General features: G+C 47.5%; 1 protein-coding gene across 3 annotated transcripts in view; it reads left to right on the forward strand.

Annotated features, from left to right (window-relative positions):
* CLN3 (CLN3 lysosomal/endosomal transmembrane protein, battenin) overlaps window positions 1–21,292 on the forward strand; it is a 52,401-nt gene that overhangs the window by 25,950 nt on the left and 5,159 nt on the right. The window contains exons 1-7 of one of the 3 annotated variants that reach the window (XM_063935329.1): window positions 13,014–13,139; window positions 14,352–14,430; window positions 14,643–14,733; window positions 16,903–16,953; window positions 18,550–18,629; window positions 18,714–18,799; window positions 20,918–20,990. In XM_063935329.1, the coding sequence (XP_063791399.1) occupies window positions 13,088–13,139; window positions 14,352–14,430; window positions 14,643–14,733; window positions 16,903–16,953; window positions 18,550–18,629; window positions 18,714–18,799; window positions 20,918–20,990 (512 nt within the window). In that variant the 5' untranslated portion in view covers window positions 13,014–13,087. The other 2 variants (XM_063935331.1, XM_063935330.1) reach the window with 2 other exon arrangements.

The following is a 21,292-nucleotide window of genomic DNA, read 5'->3' on the forward strand; positions in this document are numbered from 1 at the left end:
AACATAGACCAGGGCCTCAGCCGTTCCTTGCCACTCCGTGTCGTAAATGGCATATTGGCAAGTTTACGCTTCTCCTCAGACGCTTTTAATTTTGATTTTTGGGTCATTTTACTGAACTTTTGTGTTTTGGATTTTACATGCTCTCTACTATGACATTGGGCATCGGCCTTGGCAGACGACGTTAATGGCATTTCATCGTCTCGGCCATGACTAGTGGCAGCAGCTTCAGCACGAGGTGGAAGTGGATCTTGATCTTTCCCTATTTTTTTAACCTCCACATTTTTGTTCTCCATATTTTAATGTGTGGAATTATATGCCAGTATTAATAGCAATGGCCTACTACTATATATACTGCGCACAACTAAAATGCACCACAGGTATAGAATGTAGATGGATAGTATACTTAATGGATGACGAGTGACGACACAGAGGTAGGTACAGCAGTGGCCTACCGTACTGCTATATATAGTATACTGGTGGACTGGACACTGTCAGCAAACTGCTAAACTAGTCTAAAATGCACCACAGGTATAGAATGTAGATGGATAGTATACTTAATGGATGACGAGTGACGACACAGAGGTAGGTACAGCAGTGGCCTACCGTACTGCTATATATAGTATACTGGTGGACACTGTCAGCAAACTGCTAAACTAGTTTAAAATGCACCACAGGTTAGAATGTAGATGGATAGTATACTTAATGGATGACGAGTGATGACACAGAGGTAGGTACAGCAGTGGCCTACCGTACTGCTATATATAGTATACTGGTGGACACTGTCAGCAAACTGCTAAACTAAAATGCACCAAAGGTATAGAATGTAGATGGATAGTATACTTAATGGATGACGAGTGACGACACAGAGGTAGGTACAGCAGTGCACTCTGCACTGTACTCCTCCTATATAATATTAATTATACTGGGGGTCCCCAGTCCCCACAATAAAGCAGCACACTGTGAGCACAGATATGGAGTGTTTTTCAGGCAGACAACATATACTGGTGGTCACTGTCAGCAAAACTCTGCACTGTACTCCTGCTATAGCTGCTCCCCAGTCCCCACAATTAAGCAGTGTGAGCACTCAGCACAGATATATCATGCAGCACACTGAGCACAGATATGGTATGGAGCATTTTTTTCAGGCAGAGAACGGATAAAAACTGGTGGTCACTATCAGCAAAACTCTGCACTGTACTCCTAACAGCTGCTCCCCAATCCTCCCCACAATTAAGCAATAAAAAACAAACAAGAATCAACTGTCTTCTACAATAAACGGAGAGGACGCCAGCCACGTCCTCTCCCTATCATCTCCAATGCACGAGTGAAAATGGCGGCGACGCGCGGCTGCTTATATAGAATCCGAATCTTGCGAGAATCCGACAGCGGGATGATGACGTTCGGGCGCGCTCGGGTTAACCGAGCCATACGGGAGAATCCGAGTATGGCTCGGACCCGTGTAAAAAGGGTAAAGTTCGGGGGGGTTCGGTTTCCACTTCTAAAATAAAAATAAAAATCACACCTTAGTAAATATACCGATTTGTGTCTGGAACAAGCCATGTAGCCATGCAAGGGGAGCAAATACATGTATATTGTTTCTGTGCAGGGTAAATACCGGCTGCTTTTGCATGTAGCCCAGAAATGTTAGACAGCTTTATTTTTACACTGCAATATAGATTTCAGTTTGGACACACCCCATCCAAATCTAAATCTCTCTGCACATGTTACATCTGCCCCACCTGCAATGCAGCATGGTTTTGCACAGTTGCTTGCTTTTTTTTTGCTGTACTTACAAATGTGAATCAGGCCCTATGTACATAATGGGGTTATGGTCCATCTGCAACTGTATAAAATCAATGCTGGATGGATCATCCGCTAGAGACAACCGATGGGCCCCAGTGGGCAATGAGGGGCCCATATTAGGAAAAGCATATTGACATGTGAGTTTACAATGAGGCCCATTAGAGCCTGTACATGTTGTTATATACATTCACTCAGCCAGCACAGGTTACTGATATTCTACAATAAGCAGGGCTGGAGTAAGGGTGGGAACTAACTTGTGAGGGTCCCCGTCACCACAAATGCCACAGTGCCGCCATTTCCCATCATGCCGCAGTTTACATTATGCATCCCAGCATCTAATGTCTTTTGTCACAACCTGCTCCCTGACTCCCCACAGGTCTGTCAGATACTGGTGATGTAGCTATGTGTGGGAGGCCCCTGTGTGTGGGGGGGCCCTGGGAGTCCACCCTGGCCGCCATATTATTGGTCCAACACTGGCAAGTAGGAAGAGCGGGTGAAGTGTGTGTATTGTAACCAGATGTGGCACTGCTATGGGAGTAACTACCATTGGGTCTACGGGTGTAGCTGCTATGGGGCCCACAGCTGATGGGGGCATATGTCCCTTGTCTGCCGCATGTTTATGTGAGCAGAGCATCATGGGCCCTTACATATATCGCTATGGGGCTTGCAAATGACTAGTAATACTGCTCTGGGTACTGAGCATTTTATCAACCATTAATCTGTAATATAAGCCAGCAGGTGCTTAATAAATAAATAGGGACATTTCAGGGGACTAATGTATAAAACATGTGACTGTCAGGGACTACTGCCAGGGGTTATCTTCTATTGGCTCAGACATAAGGTAAAATGCTTATCATATGTATTATGTGAGGCGCTGCAGACCCCTTGTGGCACCACATAAATGCAGGGGTGTAGCGAGGGTGGCTTAGGTGGAGAGCAAGCTCCAGGTGCCGGCAAAGTTAGAGAGCGCGTCGCTGCCTCTAGCTGTGCCACGAACCGCTGTACAGACAGCCGCAGAGCAGGGGGAGGATACATTGACTCGGACTCTGAGACTAGGTAGGGAACAGGGCAGGCCAGAGGCGACAGCAGGAGATACTGAAAGCTGGCACATGCTGGTGCTCTGCCCGCCATCTTTATATGTATCACTGTGTGCTTGCAACTGTGCAGCAGGGTCTGTCCTGCAGCACCACTCTCTGCCTCTGCTGCTACTGCAGCACCTCTCTCTGTCTAGCCCAGATGTTGCAGCACCTCTCTCTGCGTTAGTTGATGCATAATCTCTCTCTGCCCCTGCTTTTGCAACATCTCTCTCTTTCCTGGAAGCTGCAGCACATGTCTCTACTTCAGATGCTGCAGCACCTTTCTCTGCCCTAGTTGCTGCAGCACCTCTCTCTGCCCCTGCTGCTGCAGCACCTCTCTCTACACTGCTGCTGCTGCAGCACCTCTCTCTGCTGCAGCACCTCAGTCTGCCTTTCAGGCAGCTGCAGCACCTCTCTCTGCCCCTCAGGCAATTCTGGGACGTTATTTTCAGGCATAGTGGGATTATCAGGGTGGGGATGGCAGTTTTAGGGAATTATTTTCATTGAGACATTGGGGGAATATTAAGTCAGGGGGGTAGTTTTGGTGCATTATTTTCATTAAGAGTTTGGGGGCAGGATTCAGGTCTGTGGAGGAGGTCACATAGGGGGCAATGTTTTTATTGAGGATTTGGGGGGTTGGGAGGTCAGGTCAGTCGGGGCATACATAGCATTTTTTATTTATTTTAATAACAAGTAAATAGTTAAATACAGCTACTTCCATAGCGACTCTACTGTGGTGTAAGGTGTATAAGGCGCTCTATCATGGCATAACATGTATAAGGGGTCTACAATGGTGTAACGTGTATAAGGGGCTCTACTGTGGCATAATATGTATGAGCAGCTCTACTGTATAACATGTGTTATAACATGTATAAAGGGTACTACTGTATGGTGTAATGTGAATTGGTACTATTCTGTGGCCACGCCCCTTCCACATGAAGCCTAATATTTTAGTTGCGTGCCTTCGGCGCACACTTTCCATATTTTAAACCTGGGGGGCACCCAAAGGAAACTTTTGCCCTGAGCTCCTGAACGTCTCCTCCTCCTCTCCTTCACCCACACAGTCAGAACTGATGGTCGCCAGGGTGGAGGCGTGGGCGTCCTTCTCTCCCCTAACTGCACCTTTCGTGTCATCCCACCTGAGCCCTCTCTCACCTTTTCCACCTTTGAGGTCCACACTATCCGCCTCTTCTACCCCATTCACCTCCTTGTGGCAGTGATCTACCGCCCCCCTGGCCACTGTTCACCTTTCCTTGACAACTTTGCTGCCTGGCTTCCCCACTTTCTCTCCTCTGACCTCCCCTCTGTCATCCTCGGAGACTTTAACATTCCTATTGACATCACTAATGCCGCTTCCACTAATCTTCTCACCCTTTCCACCTCCTTTGGACTTTCTCAATGGACCTCCACCGCTACTCACAATCTCGGCCACTCCCTTGACCTTGTCTTCACCCACCGATGTGATCTCTCTGATTTCTCAAACTCTCCCTTCCCTCTCTCTGACCACCATCTGCTTTCTTTCACCCTCTCATCCTCCCCCCTCCTCTCCACGCCCAGACCCACCACCACCAGACGCAATCTTGGGTCTCTCAACCCTACTTTCATGTCCTCTGAAGGGTTAACTCTTCTGTGCTTTGTAAATATTACTTTTTATATGATCAATTTCCTTATAATAGTTACAGTGTAAAAGTGAATATTTCTACTTCCCTAATGAAGGGTTAAAACATGCTATATGAACTGTTATGTGTTTGCATAGATACGTACTACCCTGTGCCGGGTACCTTTGTCTGCTCATACAAATACCAGGCTTGTATGAGCCTGGTTTTCAAGGGCAGTTCCATACCAGATCAAACCTGTTATTTTTACTTCTGTGTGTTACCAAATATCCTGTGTTACAGACCTTGATAAATGTTTTGAGAAACTTGTAGAAAACCCATATATGGACATCCGCCTTATCAATTCTGCCTGGTAACTACTAACGAGCCAATGAGAGTGTAACAACATGTCAGTTACACCCATATACGTTGTCTTTTATACTTTTGTTAAACGAACAATAAACAGTGTGAATCTTTACTGCTTGTGTTGTGCATGTAACTTGTGGCTAAAGGTTTACACTCACGGACGTCTGAGAGGCCATCACATCGAGGGTTAAAGAATATAGGGGCAATCCTTTCAAGTGGGGGCTCCGTCCGCGATTCAGTGATCGTCCCCGGATGGTAAGATAGAGAATTTATTGTCTGTCTTTGCCATACGGGATTGCGGTCATACACTGAAGCTGAATCCGTGTCAGTGTTCTGGGAACACGTGACCAAACATCTTTAATGTCTGGGACTTAAAGATACGTCTGAGAAGGGACCAGGGGTCCAAGCGCAATTCTCCAAAGACGTTAGTATCTGGGATACTTAAAATAGACCTGGGAGTCTATACATAACGTGACGTTAGTATCTGGGATACTTAAAATAGACCTGGGAGTCTATACGTAACGTAGATTATACCTCGATTTGATCGTCTATATATTCTTGTATGTTTGTAGTGAGATAAGTTCTTATATTTGATCAGACGGCTGGTAAGTTTTCGTCTGCCAGATATCTTTACTCAAACACTTTTCCTGCTTCCTGTTTAAAACGCTGTATTTTTCTGACATCTTGTACGAATGGTAAGTATCGTACACGTCAAAAGATTTCATGTTCTCACTATACAGATAATATTGTGATATTGTCAATGACTAATTAACTGGTTAGCTGATGCATGTATAGTAGAGTGTTGTAAATTTTAGATATTTTCTTTTAAAGTTGTACTGTTGATTTATATTACTGTCTGACAATGGGCTCTAGTCAGAGTAAAAAAAACTACATATCCCCCGCCCCTCCCTGGTGAGACATGCAAGATGTATGTCGCCCGCAACTCTACCTCAGAGTATTACTTAGTTAACCCATGGGTGGATAATTTAGCGGGATGGACAGAGAAAGCAGGACAGGACCCATTCCTACGGGAAGGCAGTAATTACCCTTTCTATATGGAGGATTAAAAAAAAATCAGTTTCCAACAGCACAGAAGCGAAGAAGTGAGAAACTGTAAATCTTTGAAATCCCTCTCGCCTCCCCCTTGCATTCCAATGTATCCTGCGCTTGAGGACACAGATCTCTTGGCAGCAGTAACCCTTTCACACCAGATGGGATCGCCTCCAACTCCACTGCTGGAGGGTGCGTCCACTAGCTCTATCCCTAACGCACCAGTAGCCCAGAGTTTAGATAATAGTAAAACACTGTCCCAAGCCCACTATTACCCTCGATGGCTGTATATCTTATTTGCGCGAAGCTTGCAAAGGACGCAGCGATACACATATGAAGGAAGTCTTTAAAACCCGTGCTCCTTTGCCTGTGCTTTTTTTGCCTGTCGCTGTAGCTTGTAAACAGAAACCTTCGGAGTCTGTTACTGAGTTTTGGAAAAGGTTTAAGGACTGCTGGACAGATGACGCTGGCTTACCTTTGCTTAACTCAGAAAGCTTACTCATTTCCACCTTCATTAACAACCTTCTACCTTCTGTCATAGTTTCTGTTAAGCAAAACGTCTCTTCCTGGATTTCTGATAGTACGATAGATTTAAAAAGAAAAACATTTATATGAGAAAGAGGCTGCAGGGTGTTTTGATGTAAAGAAACCTGCACCCACTCATAACTATCAGAACTCCAGACGCTTTGACAGACAGAACCAACCCCGCAGTCAGGGAAGATTCCAAAGACCCCGCGCACTGACGGGGCCCGGAGGAGGGTATCCCAGCCTTTATTCAACTCACCCGTCATAGTAAAGATTCACCTCTGCTGCCACTTATTATAAATGGAAGTAAAATTCCCTTTTTAGTGGACAGCGGTGCAATAACCAGTGTTTTGTGTTCTGACCTATGCAGTATCCCCTCTCACCAGAAAAGATAGAAGGTCTCCGCCCCATGATACAGCAATTCTTACAACAGGGTATTCTCAGACATATTGTATCACCATACTGTACTCCTGTGAACCCTGTTGCCAAAGCTGATGGCAGTATAAGATTTGTACAGGATCTCAGAGCTATCAATCAGTTAATTGTCCCAATTGCACCAATTGTTCCAGATGTAAACTCACTCATTTCTGCAATCCCTGCAGATGCTGCGTTCTTCTCTGTAATTGATTTGAAGAATGCCTTTTTCAGCATACCTGTAGATTCACAGACACAATTACTTTTTGCCTTTTCTTTTGAGGGTAAACAACTTACCTGGTGCAGATTATTGACGCACCTGTTGTCTCCAGGCCACATTGGGGCCCTGGCAACCTCACCATGGTTCAGTCCTGCTACAGTATGCAGATGATCTGCTGCTCTGTAGTCAAACTGAGGAGGCCTGCCGAGAGGATGGTGTTTCATTACTAAACTGGCTTTGTGAATGTGGACACAAGGTGTCCAAAACAAAAATGCAATGGTGTAAAAAGCATGTTGATTACTTAGGTTTTGTGCTCACTCAGGGAGAGAGGAAAATCAGTCCACAACGCATACAGTCTGTATTGGGCCTGGTCACCCCAACTACCCAGAAGGAACTACTGTCCTTCCTGGGTATGGTAAATTACTGCAGACAGTGGATTTCTGATTGCTCTTATTATGATAACATTTTGAGACAAGCCACACTGAAGGACAAACCTAAAACTGTACAATGGTCACAAGAAATGTTAACTGCATATGAAAGTTTAAAATGTATGTTGATGAAAAGTCCGGCACTTGGCCTCCCCAATTATGTACTACCTTTCCATCTATATGCAAGGGACAATTGTAAAACCATGGCGGGGGTGCTCACACAGTTTCATGGAGGGAAGTTGCGCCCCGTGGCATTTTTTTTCCAAAGTCATGCCAGTGTCTGTGCAAGGTATGCCTGCCTGCCTCAGGGCTTTGGCAGCCTGTGCAATGGTTGCAGAAATGGCTACTACCCTCACTTTAGGCCACATCACAGTACTCCACACCACACATGATGTCCTGGCAATACTTAAAGGCTTACACACACAGCACATGTCAGCACAACGCCTTAGTGGATATGAAGTACTCCTTTTGAGTAACCCTACCCTTACCATTAAGTACACTGCTAGTTCTTCTGGCCCTGCACCCATTCTCAATGCCCTTTTAGGCTTGAAAGGTCCCGAGGATGAACCACCCGACCTACATGACTGTGCTGCTTCCATTGAAGCTGAAACTTCTCCCAGACTTGACATGTCTCCCGTTCCCATACCAGGCGCAGACATAGTTTTTGTTGACGGCTCCTGTAGTAGGCCCAATGACAATACATACCAGGCTGGCTATGCCATTGTCACCCTCCCTGACACTGTGTTGGAAACCCTGCCAATACCTTATCAGTCCGCGCAAGCTGCAGAACTCATTGCACTCACTAGAGCATGTCCCTCCCTTGACAACGTCCATCTGCTCACTCAACTTCAAGCTGCTGCGACTAATACTGATCTCTCCGACTGGACTTACCCAATTCTGCAGAAAAAATCCTAAATCAGGATTAATCTGCAAAGAGGGGAAACCCTGTATACCCCAGTCCAGTGCCCCTTTGCTCATTGCCCATTACCATGGTGTTGGTCACCATAGTAAAGCCACAACACTCCTCCTACTAACCAATGATTTTTATGTTACTAATGCCAAATCACTTGTGGACCAGTATGTTAGCAGATGCATCACTTGCCTCAGGAACAACCCTAACAACCCTAATAAAGCTAAACACCAGCATCTTGAATACCCCACAAAAGAAAACTCTAGGATACTCACCCTTTGAAATACTAATGGGCAGACCCTTCCCCACACCCTGGGCTAAGAAACCGTTGATGATACAGGAAGGAGATCTAGAACTCATAAGGGAAGAGTATGTCAGGTCCCTGATAACAAAACTGAATGAAATTGAACATGAGGTTGTTTGTAAAAACCCTTTGAATCCACAGGAACCTACACACCCCTTTAAAGTCGGAGACAGAGTCGTGGTGAAGGTGCTCCCCAGGAACAAGAGCCCAGGAGACTTCACCTATGGTCCAGAGACAGAGGTCGTAGCAGTTACCCGAACAGCAGTCCTGACAGAGGAAAGTCCTACCTGGATCCATGCATCCCGAGTAAAAAAGGTTCCTAGACCAGACCTAGAGAGGGAAGCAAGTGATTCCAGTGAGGTACGAACCGGGGCAGACAGCCCTGACCTCCCACCTAGCGAAGACAGAAGAACAGAAAACGATGAAGAACCTGCCCCCTATCTTTACCCTGGGGACTATCTTGATAGCCCTACTGGCCCATTTTTCCCCTCTCAATGACTGAGGTTGATATAACTCAGAATAAGGGAAACTGACACTATGGTATAACTCTTCCACCACATACACCGCAACCTACATACTAGATTATTTCCAATTCCCCCAACTAGCTGCTGTCCAAAAGTCTGTTGACTACCAGATCCGCGCTGACACCACAGACAACCTAAGCCCCGAGGTACCCTATATTTGCGTTACAGGCCTTAACTGGGGAAATGATTGCAGCTCATGGTCCGCGGCTGCCTGGAACACAGGTACCCCATGGGGCTATAAGCCCGCTGAAGCCTTAGATGAAAAGGATAAACACGGAACATCATTAACTCAACGATTAACCCTTCTTAAAATGCCCAACAATTACTGCAACTCCCGCTCAGGCTAAAAATTGCGCCATTGGCGCGCAGAAAGACGTAAGCTTTGCAAGAATCATATAGTATAACAATAATGATTCTAAGAGGGGATTGAAGGGTTAACTCTTCTGTGCTTTGTAAATATTACTTTTTATATGATCAATTTCCTTATAATAGTTACAGTGTAAAAGTGAATATTTCTACTTCCCTAATGAAGGGTTAAAACATGCTATATGAACTGTTATGTGTTTGCATAGATACGTACTACCCTGTGCCGGGTACCTTTGTCTGCTCATACAAATACCAGGCTTGTATGAGCCCGGTTTTCAAGGGCAGTTCCATACCAGATCAAACCTGTTATTTTTACTTCTGTGTGTTACCAAATATCCTGTGTTACAGACCTTGATAAATGTTTTGAGAAACTTGTAGAAAACCCATATATGGACATCCGCCTTATCAATTCTGCCTGGTAACTACTAACGAGCCAATGAGAGTGTAACAACATGTCAGTTACACCCATATACGTTGTCTTTTATACTTTTGTTAAACGAACAATAAACAGTGTGAATCTTTACTGCTTGTGTTGTGCATGTAACTTGTGGCTAAAGGTTTACACTCACGGACGTCTGAGAGGCCATCACATCGAGGGTTAAAGAATATAGGGGCAATCCTTTCATCCTCCCTCGAGACTTTCCTCTCTCCTCTTTCCACTATGACTTGTCCCAACCAGGCAGCCACCTTCTATAACTCTTCCCTAACCACTGCTCTCGACTCTGTGGCCCCCCTCTCCTCTGTCCCCCTCCGCCGCTCCAAACCCCAACCCTGGCACACCAAACTAACACGTTTCTTACAAAAATGCTCACGCTCCGCTGAACGCTCCTGGAGGAGATCTCACTCTCTGGCGGACTTCCTCCATTTCAAGTTTATTCTCTCCTCCTACAGCTCTGCTCATTCCCTCGCCAAGCAATCCTTTTTCCAAGCACTCATCTCTTCTCAGTCCTCCGGTCCACGCCGTCTCTTTGAAACTTTCAACTCTCCTTCGCCCCCCTCCTCCTCCCCTCCCAACCTCCCTCACTGCCACTGACTTTGCCTCCTTCTTTATCTCCAAAATTGAGGATATCCGACACGACATCTCCTGCCGTCACCCGTCTGCTACCCCCCTGCCCCCCCTATCCCTCCCCTCCATCTATCCCACCCTGTCCTCCTTCCATCCGACCTCAGAAAAGGAAGTCCACTCCCTCATCTTATCCTCCCCCCCCACCACCTGCCCCCTGGACCCCCTCCCCTCCCATCTTCTCCGCTCCCTCTCCCCCACTGCCTGCTCTCACCTTGCTCACCTCTTTAACCTGTCCCTCTCCACCGGCATTTTCCCCTCACCATTCAAACATGCTCTGGTCTCGCCTATTCTCAAAAAACCCAACCTCGACCCCTCATCACCCACTAACTACCGCCCCATCTCTCTTCTCCCTTTCGCCTCCAAATTACTTGAATGACTAGTCTACAGCCGTCTCACAAGCTACCTCTCTGACAACTCCATCCTCGATCCACTACAATCTGGCTTTCGCCCACTCCACTCAACTGAGACTGCCCTGGTGAAAGTCACCAATGACCTGCTTTCGGCCAAATCCAGGGGCCACTTCTCTCTGCTCATCCTTCTGGACCTCTCTGCTGCCTTTGATACCGTAGATCATCCTCTCCTCCTCGGCACACTCCAAAACGCTGGCCTCTCTAGCACTGTCCTTGACTGGTTTTCTTCTTACCTCACTAACCGCTCCTTCTCTGTGTCTGCCTCAAGCACCACCTCACACCCTTCCATCCTTCCTGTTGGTGTCCCTCAGGGTTCTGTCCTTGGACCCCTTCTGTTCTCCCTGTATACATCTTCCCTGGGTGCGCTCATTAACTCATTTGGCCTTCAATACCACCTTTATGCTGATGACACACAACTCTACCTCTCATCTACTGATCTGTCCCCCTCTGTCCTCTCTCAGGTTTCGAGCTGCCTCTCTGCAATCTCCTCCTGGATGTCTGAACGCTCTCTAAAGCTCAACATGGACAAAACGGAACTCATCATCTTCCCCCCATCCAGAGCAACACCCCCAACCAATATCTCCATCATTGTTGACAACACCACCATCTCCCCCGTTCCCCAACTCCGCTGCCTGGGCGTCACTCTTGACTCCTCCCTCTCCTTTGCACCCCACATCCAAGCTCTGGCACAATCCTGTCGTTTCCAGCTACGCAACATTGCTCGTATCAGGCCATATCTCTCCCAGAGTGCAACTAAACTCATCATCCACTCACTGGTCATCTCACGACTTGACTACTGCAATGTCCTCCTCACTGGCCTCACTTGCTCCCATCTTGCTCCCCTCCAATCTGTCCTGAACTCCGCAGCTAGGCTCATCTTCCTCTCCCGCCGCACCACATCTGCCACTCCCCTTCCACAAAATCTACACTGGCTCCCATTCCCCTACAGAATCCTCTTCAAACTCCTCACCCTCACATACAAGGCCATCTCTATCTCCACTGCTCCCTACATCTCCAACTTCCTTTCCCTTCATACTCCCTCCCGCCCCCTACGGTCGACTAATGACCATCGCCTCTCCACCGCCCTGGTTACTGCTTCCCATGCACGAGTTCAGGATTTTGCCCGTGCTGCACCCCTTCAGTGGAACGCACTCCCCCGCTCCATTAGACTCTCCCCAACCTTGCAAAGCTTCAAACGGGCACTAAAAACCCACCTATTCATCAAAGCGTACCCTTCTGATGCATAACCCAGAGCTGAAGCCGCGCCTCCACCCCCCTGCCTCATGCCGTGAACATCTCCGCTTTGCTTGCATACTGCCATCAGGCTACCTCCCACTTGCCTGCACCTCTTGTCATCTGTCTGTCGCCCCTCCCCAATAGATTGTTAGCTCTTCAGAGCAGGGCCCTCTTTCCTCTTGTTATCTAAGCCCTCGTCTCAACACATTTCACTCACAGCTCTCCCCTACTCAACGACCATCTTTATCCTGCTAGTAAAGGCTCATCTCCATCTATGGCCACCAGCCTCTAGTAGTACGATGATCACTCCCTCAATACTTACATCTTAGCTGTACTATGTCTTGAGAATGTGTGGTGCTCTGTTACCTGTACTCTATTTCTGTTATTTATTTACTGTAATGCAATGTTTTGTCCCCTGTACTGTCCTTTGTACGGCGCTGCGAAACACATGTGGCGCCTTATAAATAAAATGTAATAATAATAATAATAATAATAATAACTGGCTCTGTCACCAATTTAGGATTTTTAAATATTTTTACTTTTCAAATGTACAATGCCACCACATGTTAGCCAGGAACCCAATTCTGTACAGGGGAGGGGGGCGCCAAAATATACCCTTGCTCCAGGCACCATGGCACCTAGCTACACCTCTGCATAAATGCAGTACATAGTCATTACTCAGTGACTGTCACTTTAAGGCTTCCTGCCCATAGTAACAGTAACCATGCAGGGGCGTGGCTGCAGACCAGGAAGTGCTGGCACCAGGAAGTAGTGTATCCTGGACTGGAGCTGACATGGAGAGGAGAAGGATTAATACCGGCGGCAGCTCTGACTCTGACTGGGAAGGTGAGAGGGGGCACTGGTACTGGCCTGTGGCTCTCCAGCTGTGGTGCACTACAGGACCCATCCAGTCATGCTGCTGGAGAACTACAGGTCCCAGCATGAACTCTAAGCCTAGGCTGCTGGGGAACTACAGTCTCGGTGTGCATTGCCTAATATAAGCCGCTGGAGAAACACAGGTCCCAGCACGCACTGCCAGCCGTAGTCTACTGTGGAACTACAGGTCCCAGCATGCCTTGAAAGCCATAAACTGATGGGGGATTTAAAGGGCCCAGAATGCACTGCCAACCACAGGCTGCCGGAGAACTACAGGTACCAGCGTGCACTGGCAACTATAAGCTGCTGGAGAACTACAAGTCTCAGCATGTGCTGCCACAGTCTGCTGTGGAACTACAGTTCCTAGCATGTACTGCCAACCATGTTAACCTGCTGCAGAGCTACAGTTCCCAGCATGCACTGCCAGCCATATGCTGCAGGAGATCTACAGGTCACAGTATGGCCTGCCAACCATATGCTGCAGGAGAACTACCGGTCACAGTATGGCCTGACAGCCATATGCTGCAGGAGAACTACCGGTCACAGTATGGCCTGACAGCCATATGCTGCAGGAGAACTACCGGTCACAGTATGGCCTGCCAACCATATGCTGCAGGAGAACTACAGGTCACAGTATGCAGCCTAGCCATAGCTGCTGGGAAACTACAGATCCCAGATACACTGCTGTCCATAGCCTGTTGTGGCACTAAAATATCCAAAATATTTTGTCGGCTATACGCTAAGGAAGAACAACAAGTCCCAACATGACCGTTTGTTACTGTAAATCTGCATTCCCCAGTCAGCCATGGGCTGTTGTAATACTACAAGTAGCAGCATGCCTTGCAAACCACACGCTGTTGTGAAACTATCTTCCTTTCATAGGCTACTGTAGAACTACAAGTCCCAGCATTAATTTACAACCATAATTTCATGTGGAACTACTGTGCCAGCCATAGTCTGTTGTGTGACTACAAGACCCAAAGAGCCCTGCCAGCCCTAGTCTGCAAGGCCATGCTGGGATTTGTAGTTCCACAGCAGGCACACTTCACCTACATGGAAGAGTAAACCTGTAGCTACTGCATGACCTCTTGTGAAGTGGTCGTTCTGCTCTGAAGAGGTTCTGCAGCAGCTGCAGTGCTGATTGGTGATCTCCCCACAAATCTGTACTGTCCTGTGTTACAGAGGAGATCGGAGATGACCCTTCAGCCCTCCCGCCCCAGACGCAGGACCGCTCCCACTGGAGGAACTTGTCAGCTTTTTGGTAAGTACTCCAGGCTGTCTCTTCCATTACACATACTGTAGCAGCTGTCACATAGCAATTTGAAACATCAATGACCCATTACGTAACTGATACTACTATATAAATAAACGATAATTATAATAATTATATTCAGACTCAATTAGAACACAAGTAGGGCTGTCACTTCCTTGCTGAGTCTCACATCACCTTCCTGTATCTTCTCTGTCTCGCAGGTTACTGGGGTTGTGCAATAACTTTGCGTACGTTGTGATGCTGAGTGCGGCGCACGACATTCTACGCACTGAGACCAATCAGACCTCAACTGTGAGTGTTCCTTTAAGAGACATAATTACCGGTACTCGGTAACAGGTAACTGCAGCTAATAAATTAGTGTTCATTCTAGCACCCTGCACCTTTCAAAACCCGTGCAGTTCCTTTTTCCTGCCAGGGGTGTCGCTCTCTGCTGTAGTGCTTCTCCGCACACTCAGATCTGTTACTCAGTGCTGTGGTACAGACCTGGGTGTGCTGAGAAGCACCAGAGCAGAGAGTGACACCCCTGGCAGGAAAGAGGAACTGCACGGGTTTTGAAAGGTGCAGGGTGCTAGAATGAACACTAATAAATTATAATCAATAGTCAGATTTTTAAGAGGACCTGTCTCTTACACTCCCTGGAAATCATTTATAAATCACCTCTGACGCGTTCTGCCGTAACGCGTTCTGCCGTAATGCCCTGATTTTACACTAGTGCTTCAAGATTTCCATCTAGCACATTCCCAGGTGCTTGTCCTCTAATGGTAGTCTGTGCTTACAAGCAGGCTTACCATACTATTCCCTTTAAACCGAGACGCTCATGAATTACACAGGTTCTGTGGCTGGCTGACTTCAAGTCTGCATTCCACCTGGTTTTAATCAGCCACAGAACCTGTGTAATTCATGAGCGTCCCGGTTTAAATGGATGACTTAATTAGTACCTCACTTCTTTTGATTTAACCTTCTGTGCTGAATCCTGGATATCCCTAAAACCTGCCCTGTTATACCCCTTTCACACCACACAAATAACCAAGTATGTTGTCGGGTCGTTGTGCCGTGTGAAAGGGGTAAATCCTGAATTCCCGGGTCACCTGACCCAGTATTGCAACCCGGGGATAAAGCAGGGTTATTACCTGGTCAGGTGCAGTGCGAACGGTTTGCCGACCCGTTCACAGTTTAGGGAGATGCGGCGCTAGAGGGACAGGCGGCGCTTGGAGATGATCTGTTTTTTAGGCGCTGTCTCCGCACACGTCACCGCTGGCATCACCAACCCGGCAAATTGCCGGGTTGGTGCCGCCAGCCTGAAAGGGGTCTCAACCGGGTTGCACCTGGGAAGGACCCGTGTACAAGTCCCCGCTGCGACCTGGTTTTGCGATGTGAAAGCGGTACTAGTGTCCACTGAGGACAGAGGTTGGTAATGACCGGTCTGGAGACAGCAGAACGGCATTCGCGGCCTGTATACGCTGAGAACACAAATGAAACCCCTTTTATTTATCAAGCAACCACTATGCTGTGTAAAGTGGGGTGCACTGCGCTCCTCTGCTACACAGTGTGTTATTATAAAAAGTGTTCATATCTCAAAATTGTGCTTAAGGATTAAGATGCAGCCATAGGCCCTAGTGGTACTTCCTGGCCAAGCGTGGGAGAGTGCGCCTAAGGGGGAGCAAATAACGGGGGTCATTCCGACTCGATCGCTCGCTGCAGTTTATCGCAATGGTTGCTGGGCGGGAGAGGGCGGCACTGCAGCGTTTGGTCGCCGTTTTGGAGGTGCGGTCCGGCCAACGCAGGCGTGGCCGGACCGTGCGGGGGGGCGGTCCGCAGCGGCTGCGTGACGTCACACGCAGCCTCTGCGACCAGGGGCAGCGACGATCAACTCCCAGCCAGCCGCATCGGCGCTGCGCTATGCTTTTGTACTTGTGCAGGGAGGGCCGGCGGCCGGACATGCGGGGCGGGCTAGCCCTGTGGTGGGCGTCCCCTCGTATGTCTGGGAACATGATCGTAGCTGTGCTAAATTTAGCACGGCTACAATCAACTCGGAATGACCCCCAACATCCTATAGACTAGGTACAGTAGCCAAACATTTAGTTTTATAAATGTATCAGTCACAAATCAATTATATAAAAACAGTAATATCATTTCAAGACATAAACCCATTCTTTAAATACATAGAATATCATAGATTATGTTACATGTATTTTCTATAGAATTTATTTGTAACTATCAGAATGTAAAGCTACAGAAATGTACAGCTATTGTATCTGATTTATAGGGTTTTATTGTGCCCCCGTAGACGCTCACTCCCATGTTTTCCAACCACTAAATTGCTCCAACCGTATAGAACTCAGACTTTTATATCTAAGATGGTTTCGGGGCACGAATGTTTGTATTTTATTACGCATTATTTGACTTAGATTTCCATAATATTCAGATTTTATTGATCTATTTTTTTTTGCTTTCTCCCAGCACAATGTGACAAACAGCAGCAAATACGACTGTAACCAGATCTCCACCGCTGTACGTAGACCGCGATTTCCGTCCAGTGACATCATTCTTATGCCCGTCCTTGTGGACAGTCAGTTTTTTTTTGTCTTTTTTTAATGGAACCAAATAAATTTCTTCAAGAGCTAAATATTTGACAGTTACACAAAGAACCAGGATGTGTCGTGTCACAAGGAGGTTCTTACAGTGACCGGCTGGTACTATAGTAAATCAAATACACTGTAGATTAAGGACTCGTGTTGTGTCTCTAGACACAGGGGGGTTATTCAGAGTTGTTAGCAAACCCAAAAAGTTAGCAAATGGGCAAAACTATGCCTCACTGCAGGTGGGGCAGATGTAACATGTGCAGAGAGAGTTAGATTTGGGTGGGGTGTGTTCAAACTGAAATCTAAATTACAGTGTAAAAATAAAGCAGCCAGTATTTACCCTGCACAGAAACAATATAACCCACCCAAATCTAACTCTCTCTGCACATGTTACATCTGCCCCCCCTGCAGTGCACATGGGGCCTAATTCAGAGTTGATCGCAGCAGCAAATTTGTTAGCAGTTGGGCAAAACCATGTGCAGTGCTCTGTCTCTTGCTGTAATTTCTGGTCTCAATCTCTCTGGGGGTCATTCCGAGTTGATCGCACGCTAGCTGTTTTTAGCAGCTGTGCCAACGCTATGCCGCCGCCCACTGGGAGTGTATTTTAGCTTAGCAGAAGTGCGAACGAAAGGATGGCAGAGCGGCTACAAAATTATTTTGTGTAGTTTCAGAGTAGCTCCAGACCTACTCAGCGCTTGCGATCACTTCAGACTATTCAGTTCCTGTTTTGACGTCACAAACACGCCCTGCGTTCGCCCAGCCACGCCTGCGTTTTTCCTGGCACGTCTGCGTTTTTCCAGCCACGCCTGCGTTTTTACGAACACTCCCTGAAAACGGTCAGTTGACACCCAGAAACGACTCTGCGGCCAGCAGTGCGACTGAAAAGCTTTGCTACACCCTGTGTGAAACTACATTGTTCGTTGTACTAGTACGACGCACATGCGTATTGCGCCGCATACGCATGCGCAAAAGTGCATATTTTTTGCCTGATCGCTGCGCAGCGAACAAAAGCAGCTAGCGATCAACTTGGAATGACCACCTCTGTCTCTTGGTGTAATCTCTTGTCTTTCGCTTGGTCTCTCTGTGTAATCTCTCGCTCTGTCTCTTGGTGTAATCTTTTGTCTCATTATTTCTATCTCTTGGTGTAATATTATGTCTCTTGCTCTGTCTCTCGCTCAGTCTCTCTGTGTAATCTCTTGTCTCTCGCTCTGTCTCTATGTGTAATCTCTTGTCTCTCGGTGTAATCTCTTGTCTCTCGCTCTGTCTCTCGGTGTAATCTCTTGTCTCTCGCTCTTTCTCTCGGTGTAATCTCTTGTCTCTCTATAATCTCTTGTCTCTCACTGTCTCTCTGTGTAATCTCTTGTCTCTCACTGTCTCTCTGTGTAATCTCTTGTCTCTCGCTCTGTCTCTCGGTGTAATCTCTTGTCTCTCTATAATCTCTTGTCTCTCACTGTCTCTCTGTGTAATCTCTTGTCTCTCGCTCTGTCTCTCTGTGTAATCTCTTGTCTCTCGCTCTCTCTTACAGGCGGTCCTCCTGGCTGACATTTTGCCCACCCTGGTCATTAAATTTACCGCTCCATTCTACATCCACCAGATCCCATACAAGTGAGACATAATCCGACCTCCCCTTATATCTGTGGGTCTCTTCCTTGCTCTCCCAGTCACGGTGTGTCTCTTTTTGCCTTTCAGTTACAGAGTGTCTCTCTGCATTCTTACAGCAGCCGCCAGCTTTCTGGTTGTGTCATTCTCTACAAACATCGCTCTGAGTCTGCTCGGTGAGTGACGTCCTGCGTGTGTAGTGTACTGTGACATAGTGTACTCTGTGTGTAGTGTACTGTGACATAGTGTACTCTGTGTGTAGTGTACTGTGACATAGTGTACTCTGTGTGTAGTGTACTGTGACATAGTGTACTCTGTGTGTAGTGTACTGTGACATAGTGTACTCTGTGTGTAGTGTACTGTGACATAGTGTACTCTGTGTGTAGTGTACTGTGACATAGTGTACTCTGTGTGTAGTGTACTGTGACATAGTGTACTCTGTGTGTGTGTACTGTGTCTGCACATGTAGCTGTGTGCAGTGTACTCTGTGTGCGTGTACTGTACCTGCACATGTAGCTGTGTGCAGTGTACTCTGTGTGCGTGTACTGTACCTACACATGTAGCTGTGTGCAGTGTACTCTGTGTGCGTGTACTGTACCTGCACATGTAGCTGTGTGCAGTGTACTCTGTGTGCGTGTACTGTACCTGCACATGTAGCTGTGTGCAGTGTACTCTGTGTGCGTGTACTGTACCTACACATGTAGCTGTGTGCAGTGTACTCTGTGTGCGTGTACTGTACCTGCACATGTAGCTGTGTGCAGTGTACTCTGTGTGCGTGTACTGTACCTACACATGTAGCTGTGTGCAGTGTACTCTGTGTGCGTGTACTGTACCTACACATGTAGCTGTGTGCAGTGTACTCTGTGTGCGTGTACTGTACCTGCACATGTAGCTGTGTGCAGTGTACTCTGTGTGCGTGTACTGTACCTGCACATGTAGCTGTGTGCAGTGTACTCTGTGTGCGTGTACTGTACCTGCACATGTAGCTGTGTGCAGTGTACTCTGTGTGCGTGTACTGTGCCTGCACATGTAGCTGTGTGCAGTGTACTCTGTGTGCGTGTACTGTACCTGCACATGTAGCTGTGTGCAGTGTACTCTGTGTGCGTGTACTGTACCTGCACATGTAGCTGTGTGCAGTGTACTCTGTGTGCGTGTACTGTACCTACACATGTAGCTGTGTGCAGTGTACTCTGTGTGCGTGTACTGTACCTGCACATGTAGCTGTGTTCAGTGTACTCTGTGTGCGTGTACTGTACCTGCACATGTAGCTGTGTGCAGTGTACTCTGTGTGCGTGTACTGTACCTGCACATGTAGCTGTGTTCAGTGTACTCTGTGTGCGTGTACTGTACCTACACATGTAGCTGTGTGCAGTGTACTCTGTGTGCGTGTACTGTACCTGCACATGTAGCTGTGTGCAGTGTACTCTGTGTGCGTGTACTGTACCTGCACATGTAGCTGTGTGCAGTGTACTCTGTGTGCGTGTACTGTACCTACACATGTAGCTGTGTGCAGTGTACTCTGTGTGCGTGTACTGTACCTACACATGTAGCTGTGTGCAGTGTACTCTGTGTGCGTGTACTGTACCTACACATGTAGCTGTGTGCAGTGTACTCTGTGTGCGTGTACTGTACCTGCACATGTAGCTGTGTGCAGTGTACTCTGTGTGCGTGTACTGTGCCTGCACATGTAGCTGTGTGCAGTGTACTCTGTGTGCATGTACTGTACCTACACATGTAGCTGTGTGCAGTGTACTCTGTGTGCGTGTACTGTACCTGCACATGTAGCTGTGTGCAGTGTACTCTGTGTGCGTGTACTGTACCTACACATGTAGCTGTGTGCAGTGTACTCTGTGTGCGTGTACTGTACCTGCACATGTAGCTGTGTGCAGTGTACTCTGTGTGCGTGTACTGTACCTGCACATGTAGCTGTGTGCAGTGTACTCTGTGTGCGTGTACTGTACCTGCACATGTAGCTGTGTGCAGTGTACTCTGTGTGCGTGTACTGTACCTGCACATGTAGCTGTGTTCAGTGTACTCTGTGTGCGTGTACTGTACCTGCACATGTAGCTGTGTGCAGTGTACTCTGTGTGCGTGTACTGTACCTACACATGTAGCTGTGTGCAGTGTACTCTGTGTGCGTGTACTGTACCTGCACATGTAGCTGTGTGCAGTGTACTCTGTGTGCGTGTACTGTACCTGCACATGTAGCTGTGTACAGGGTACTGGGACATACAAAGCGTATAATACACTGTTGCAGCACATGATAATGACGGTATCTGTGACATGTCTCCCAGGTGTGGTATTCGCCAGCGTGTCCTCGGGTCTGGGAGAGATCACCTTCCTCAGCCTCACCGCTTTCTTCTACAGGTAACGCAACACGCGTCTGCTTTGCGCGGTGTACGCGTCTCGCGTCTCCGCTTTCCTTGGTGTATCAGCTACAGATATTTCCTAACATTTACATATTAACAACTTTTGCTACCACACACCCGCTATCCACACCGCGGATGTCTCTGTCCAGTGTACGGCTCCACGGCACTCCACGGTTACAATCACGACCGATGTGTCCACATGGTATATAGACAGTAGCATCAGGCTCTTCTCAGGAGGGGCTCCCCATATAATAACACAGGCATCTAACTGCCCATACAGATATACCGTGTCTGGCTTCC

This window comes from Pseudophryne corroboree, chromosome 7 (assembly GCF_028390025.1).
Source record: "Pseudophryne corroboree isolate aPseCor3 chromosome 7, aPseCor3.hap2, whole genome shotgun sequence".
NCBI classification, from domain to species: Eukaryota; Metazoa; Chordata; class Amphibia; order Anura; family Myobatrachidae; genus Pseudophryne; species Pseudophryne corroboree.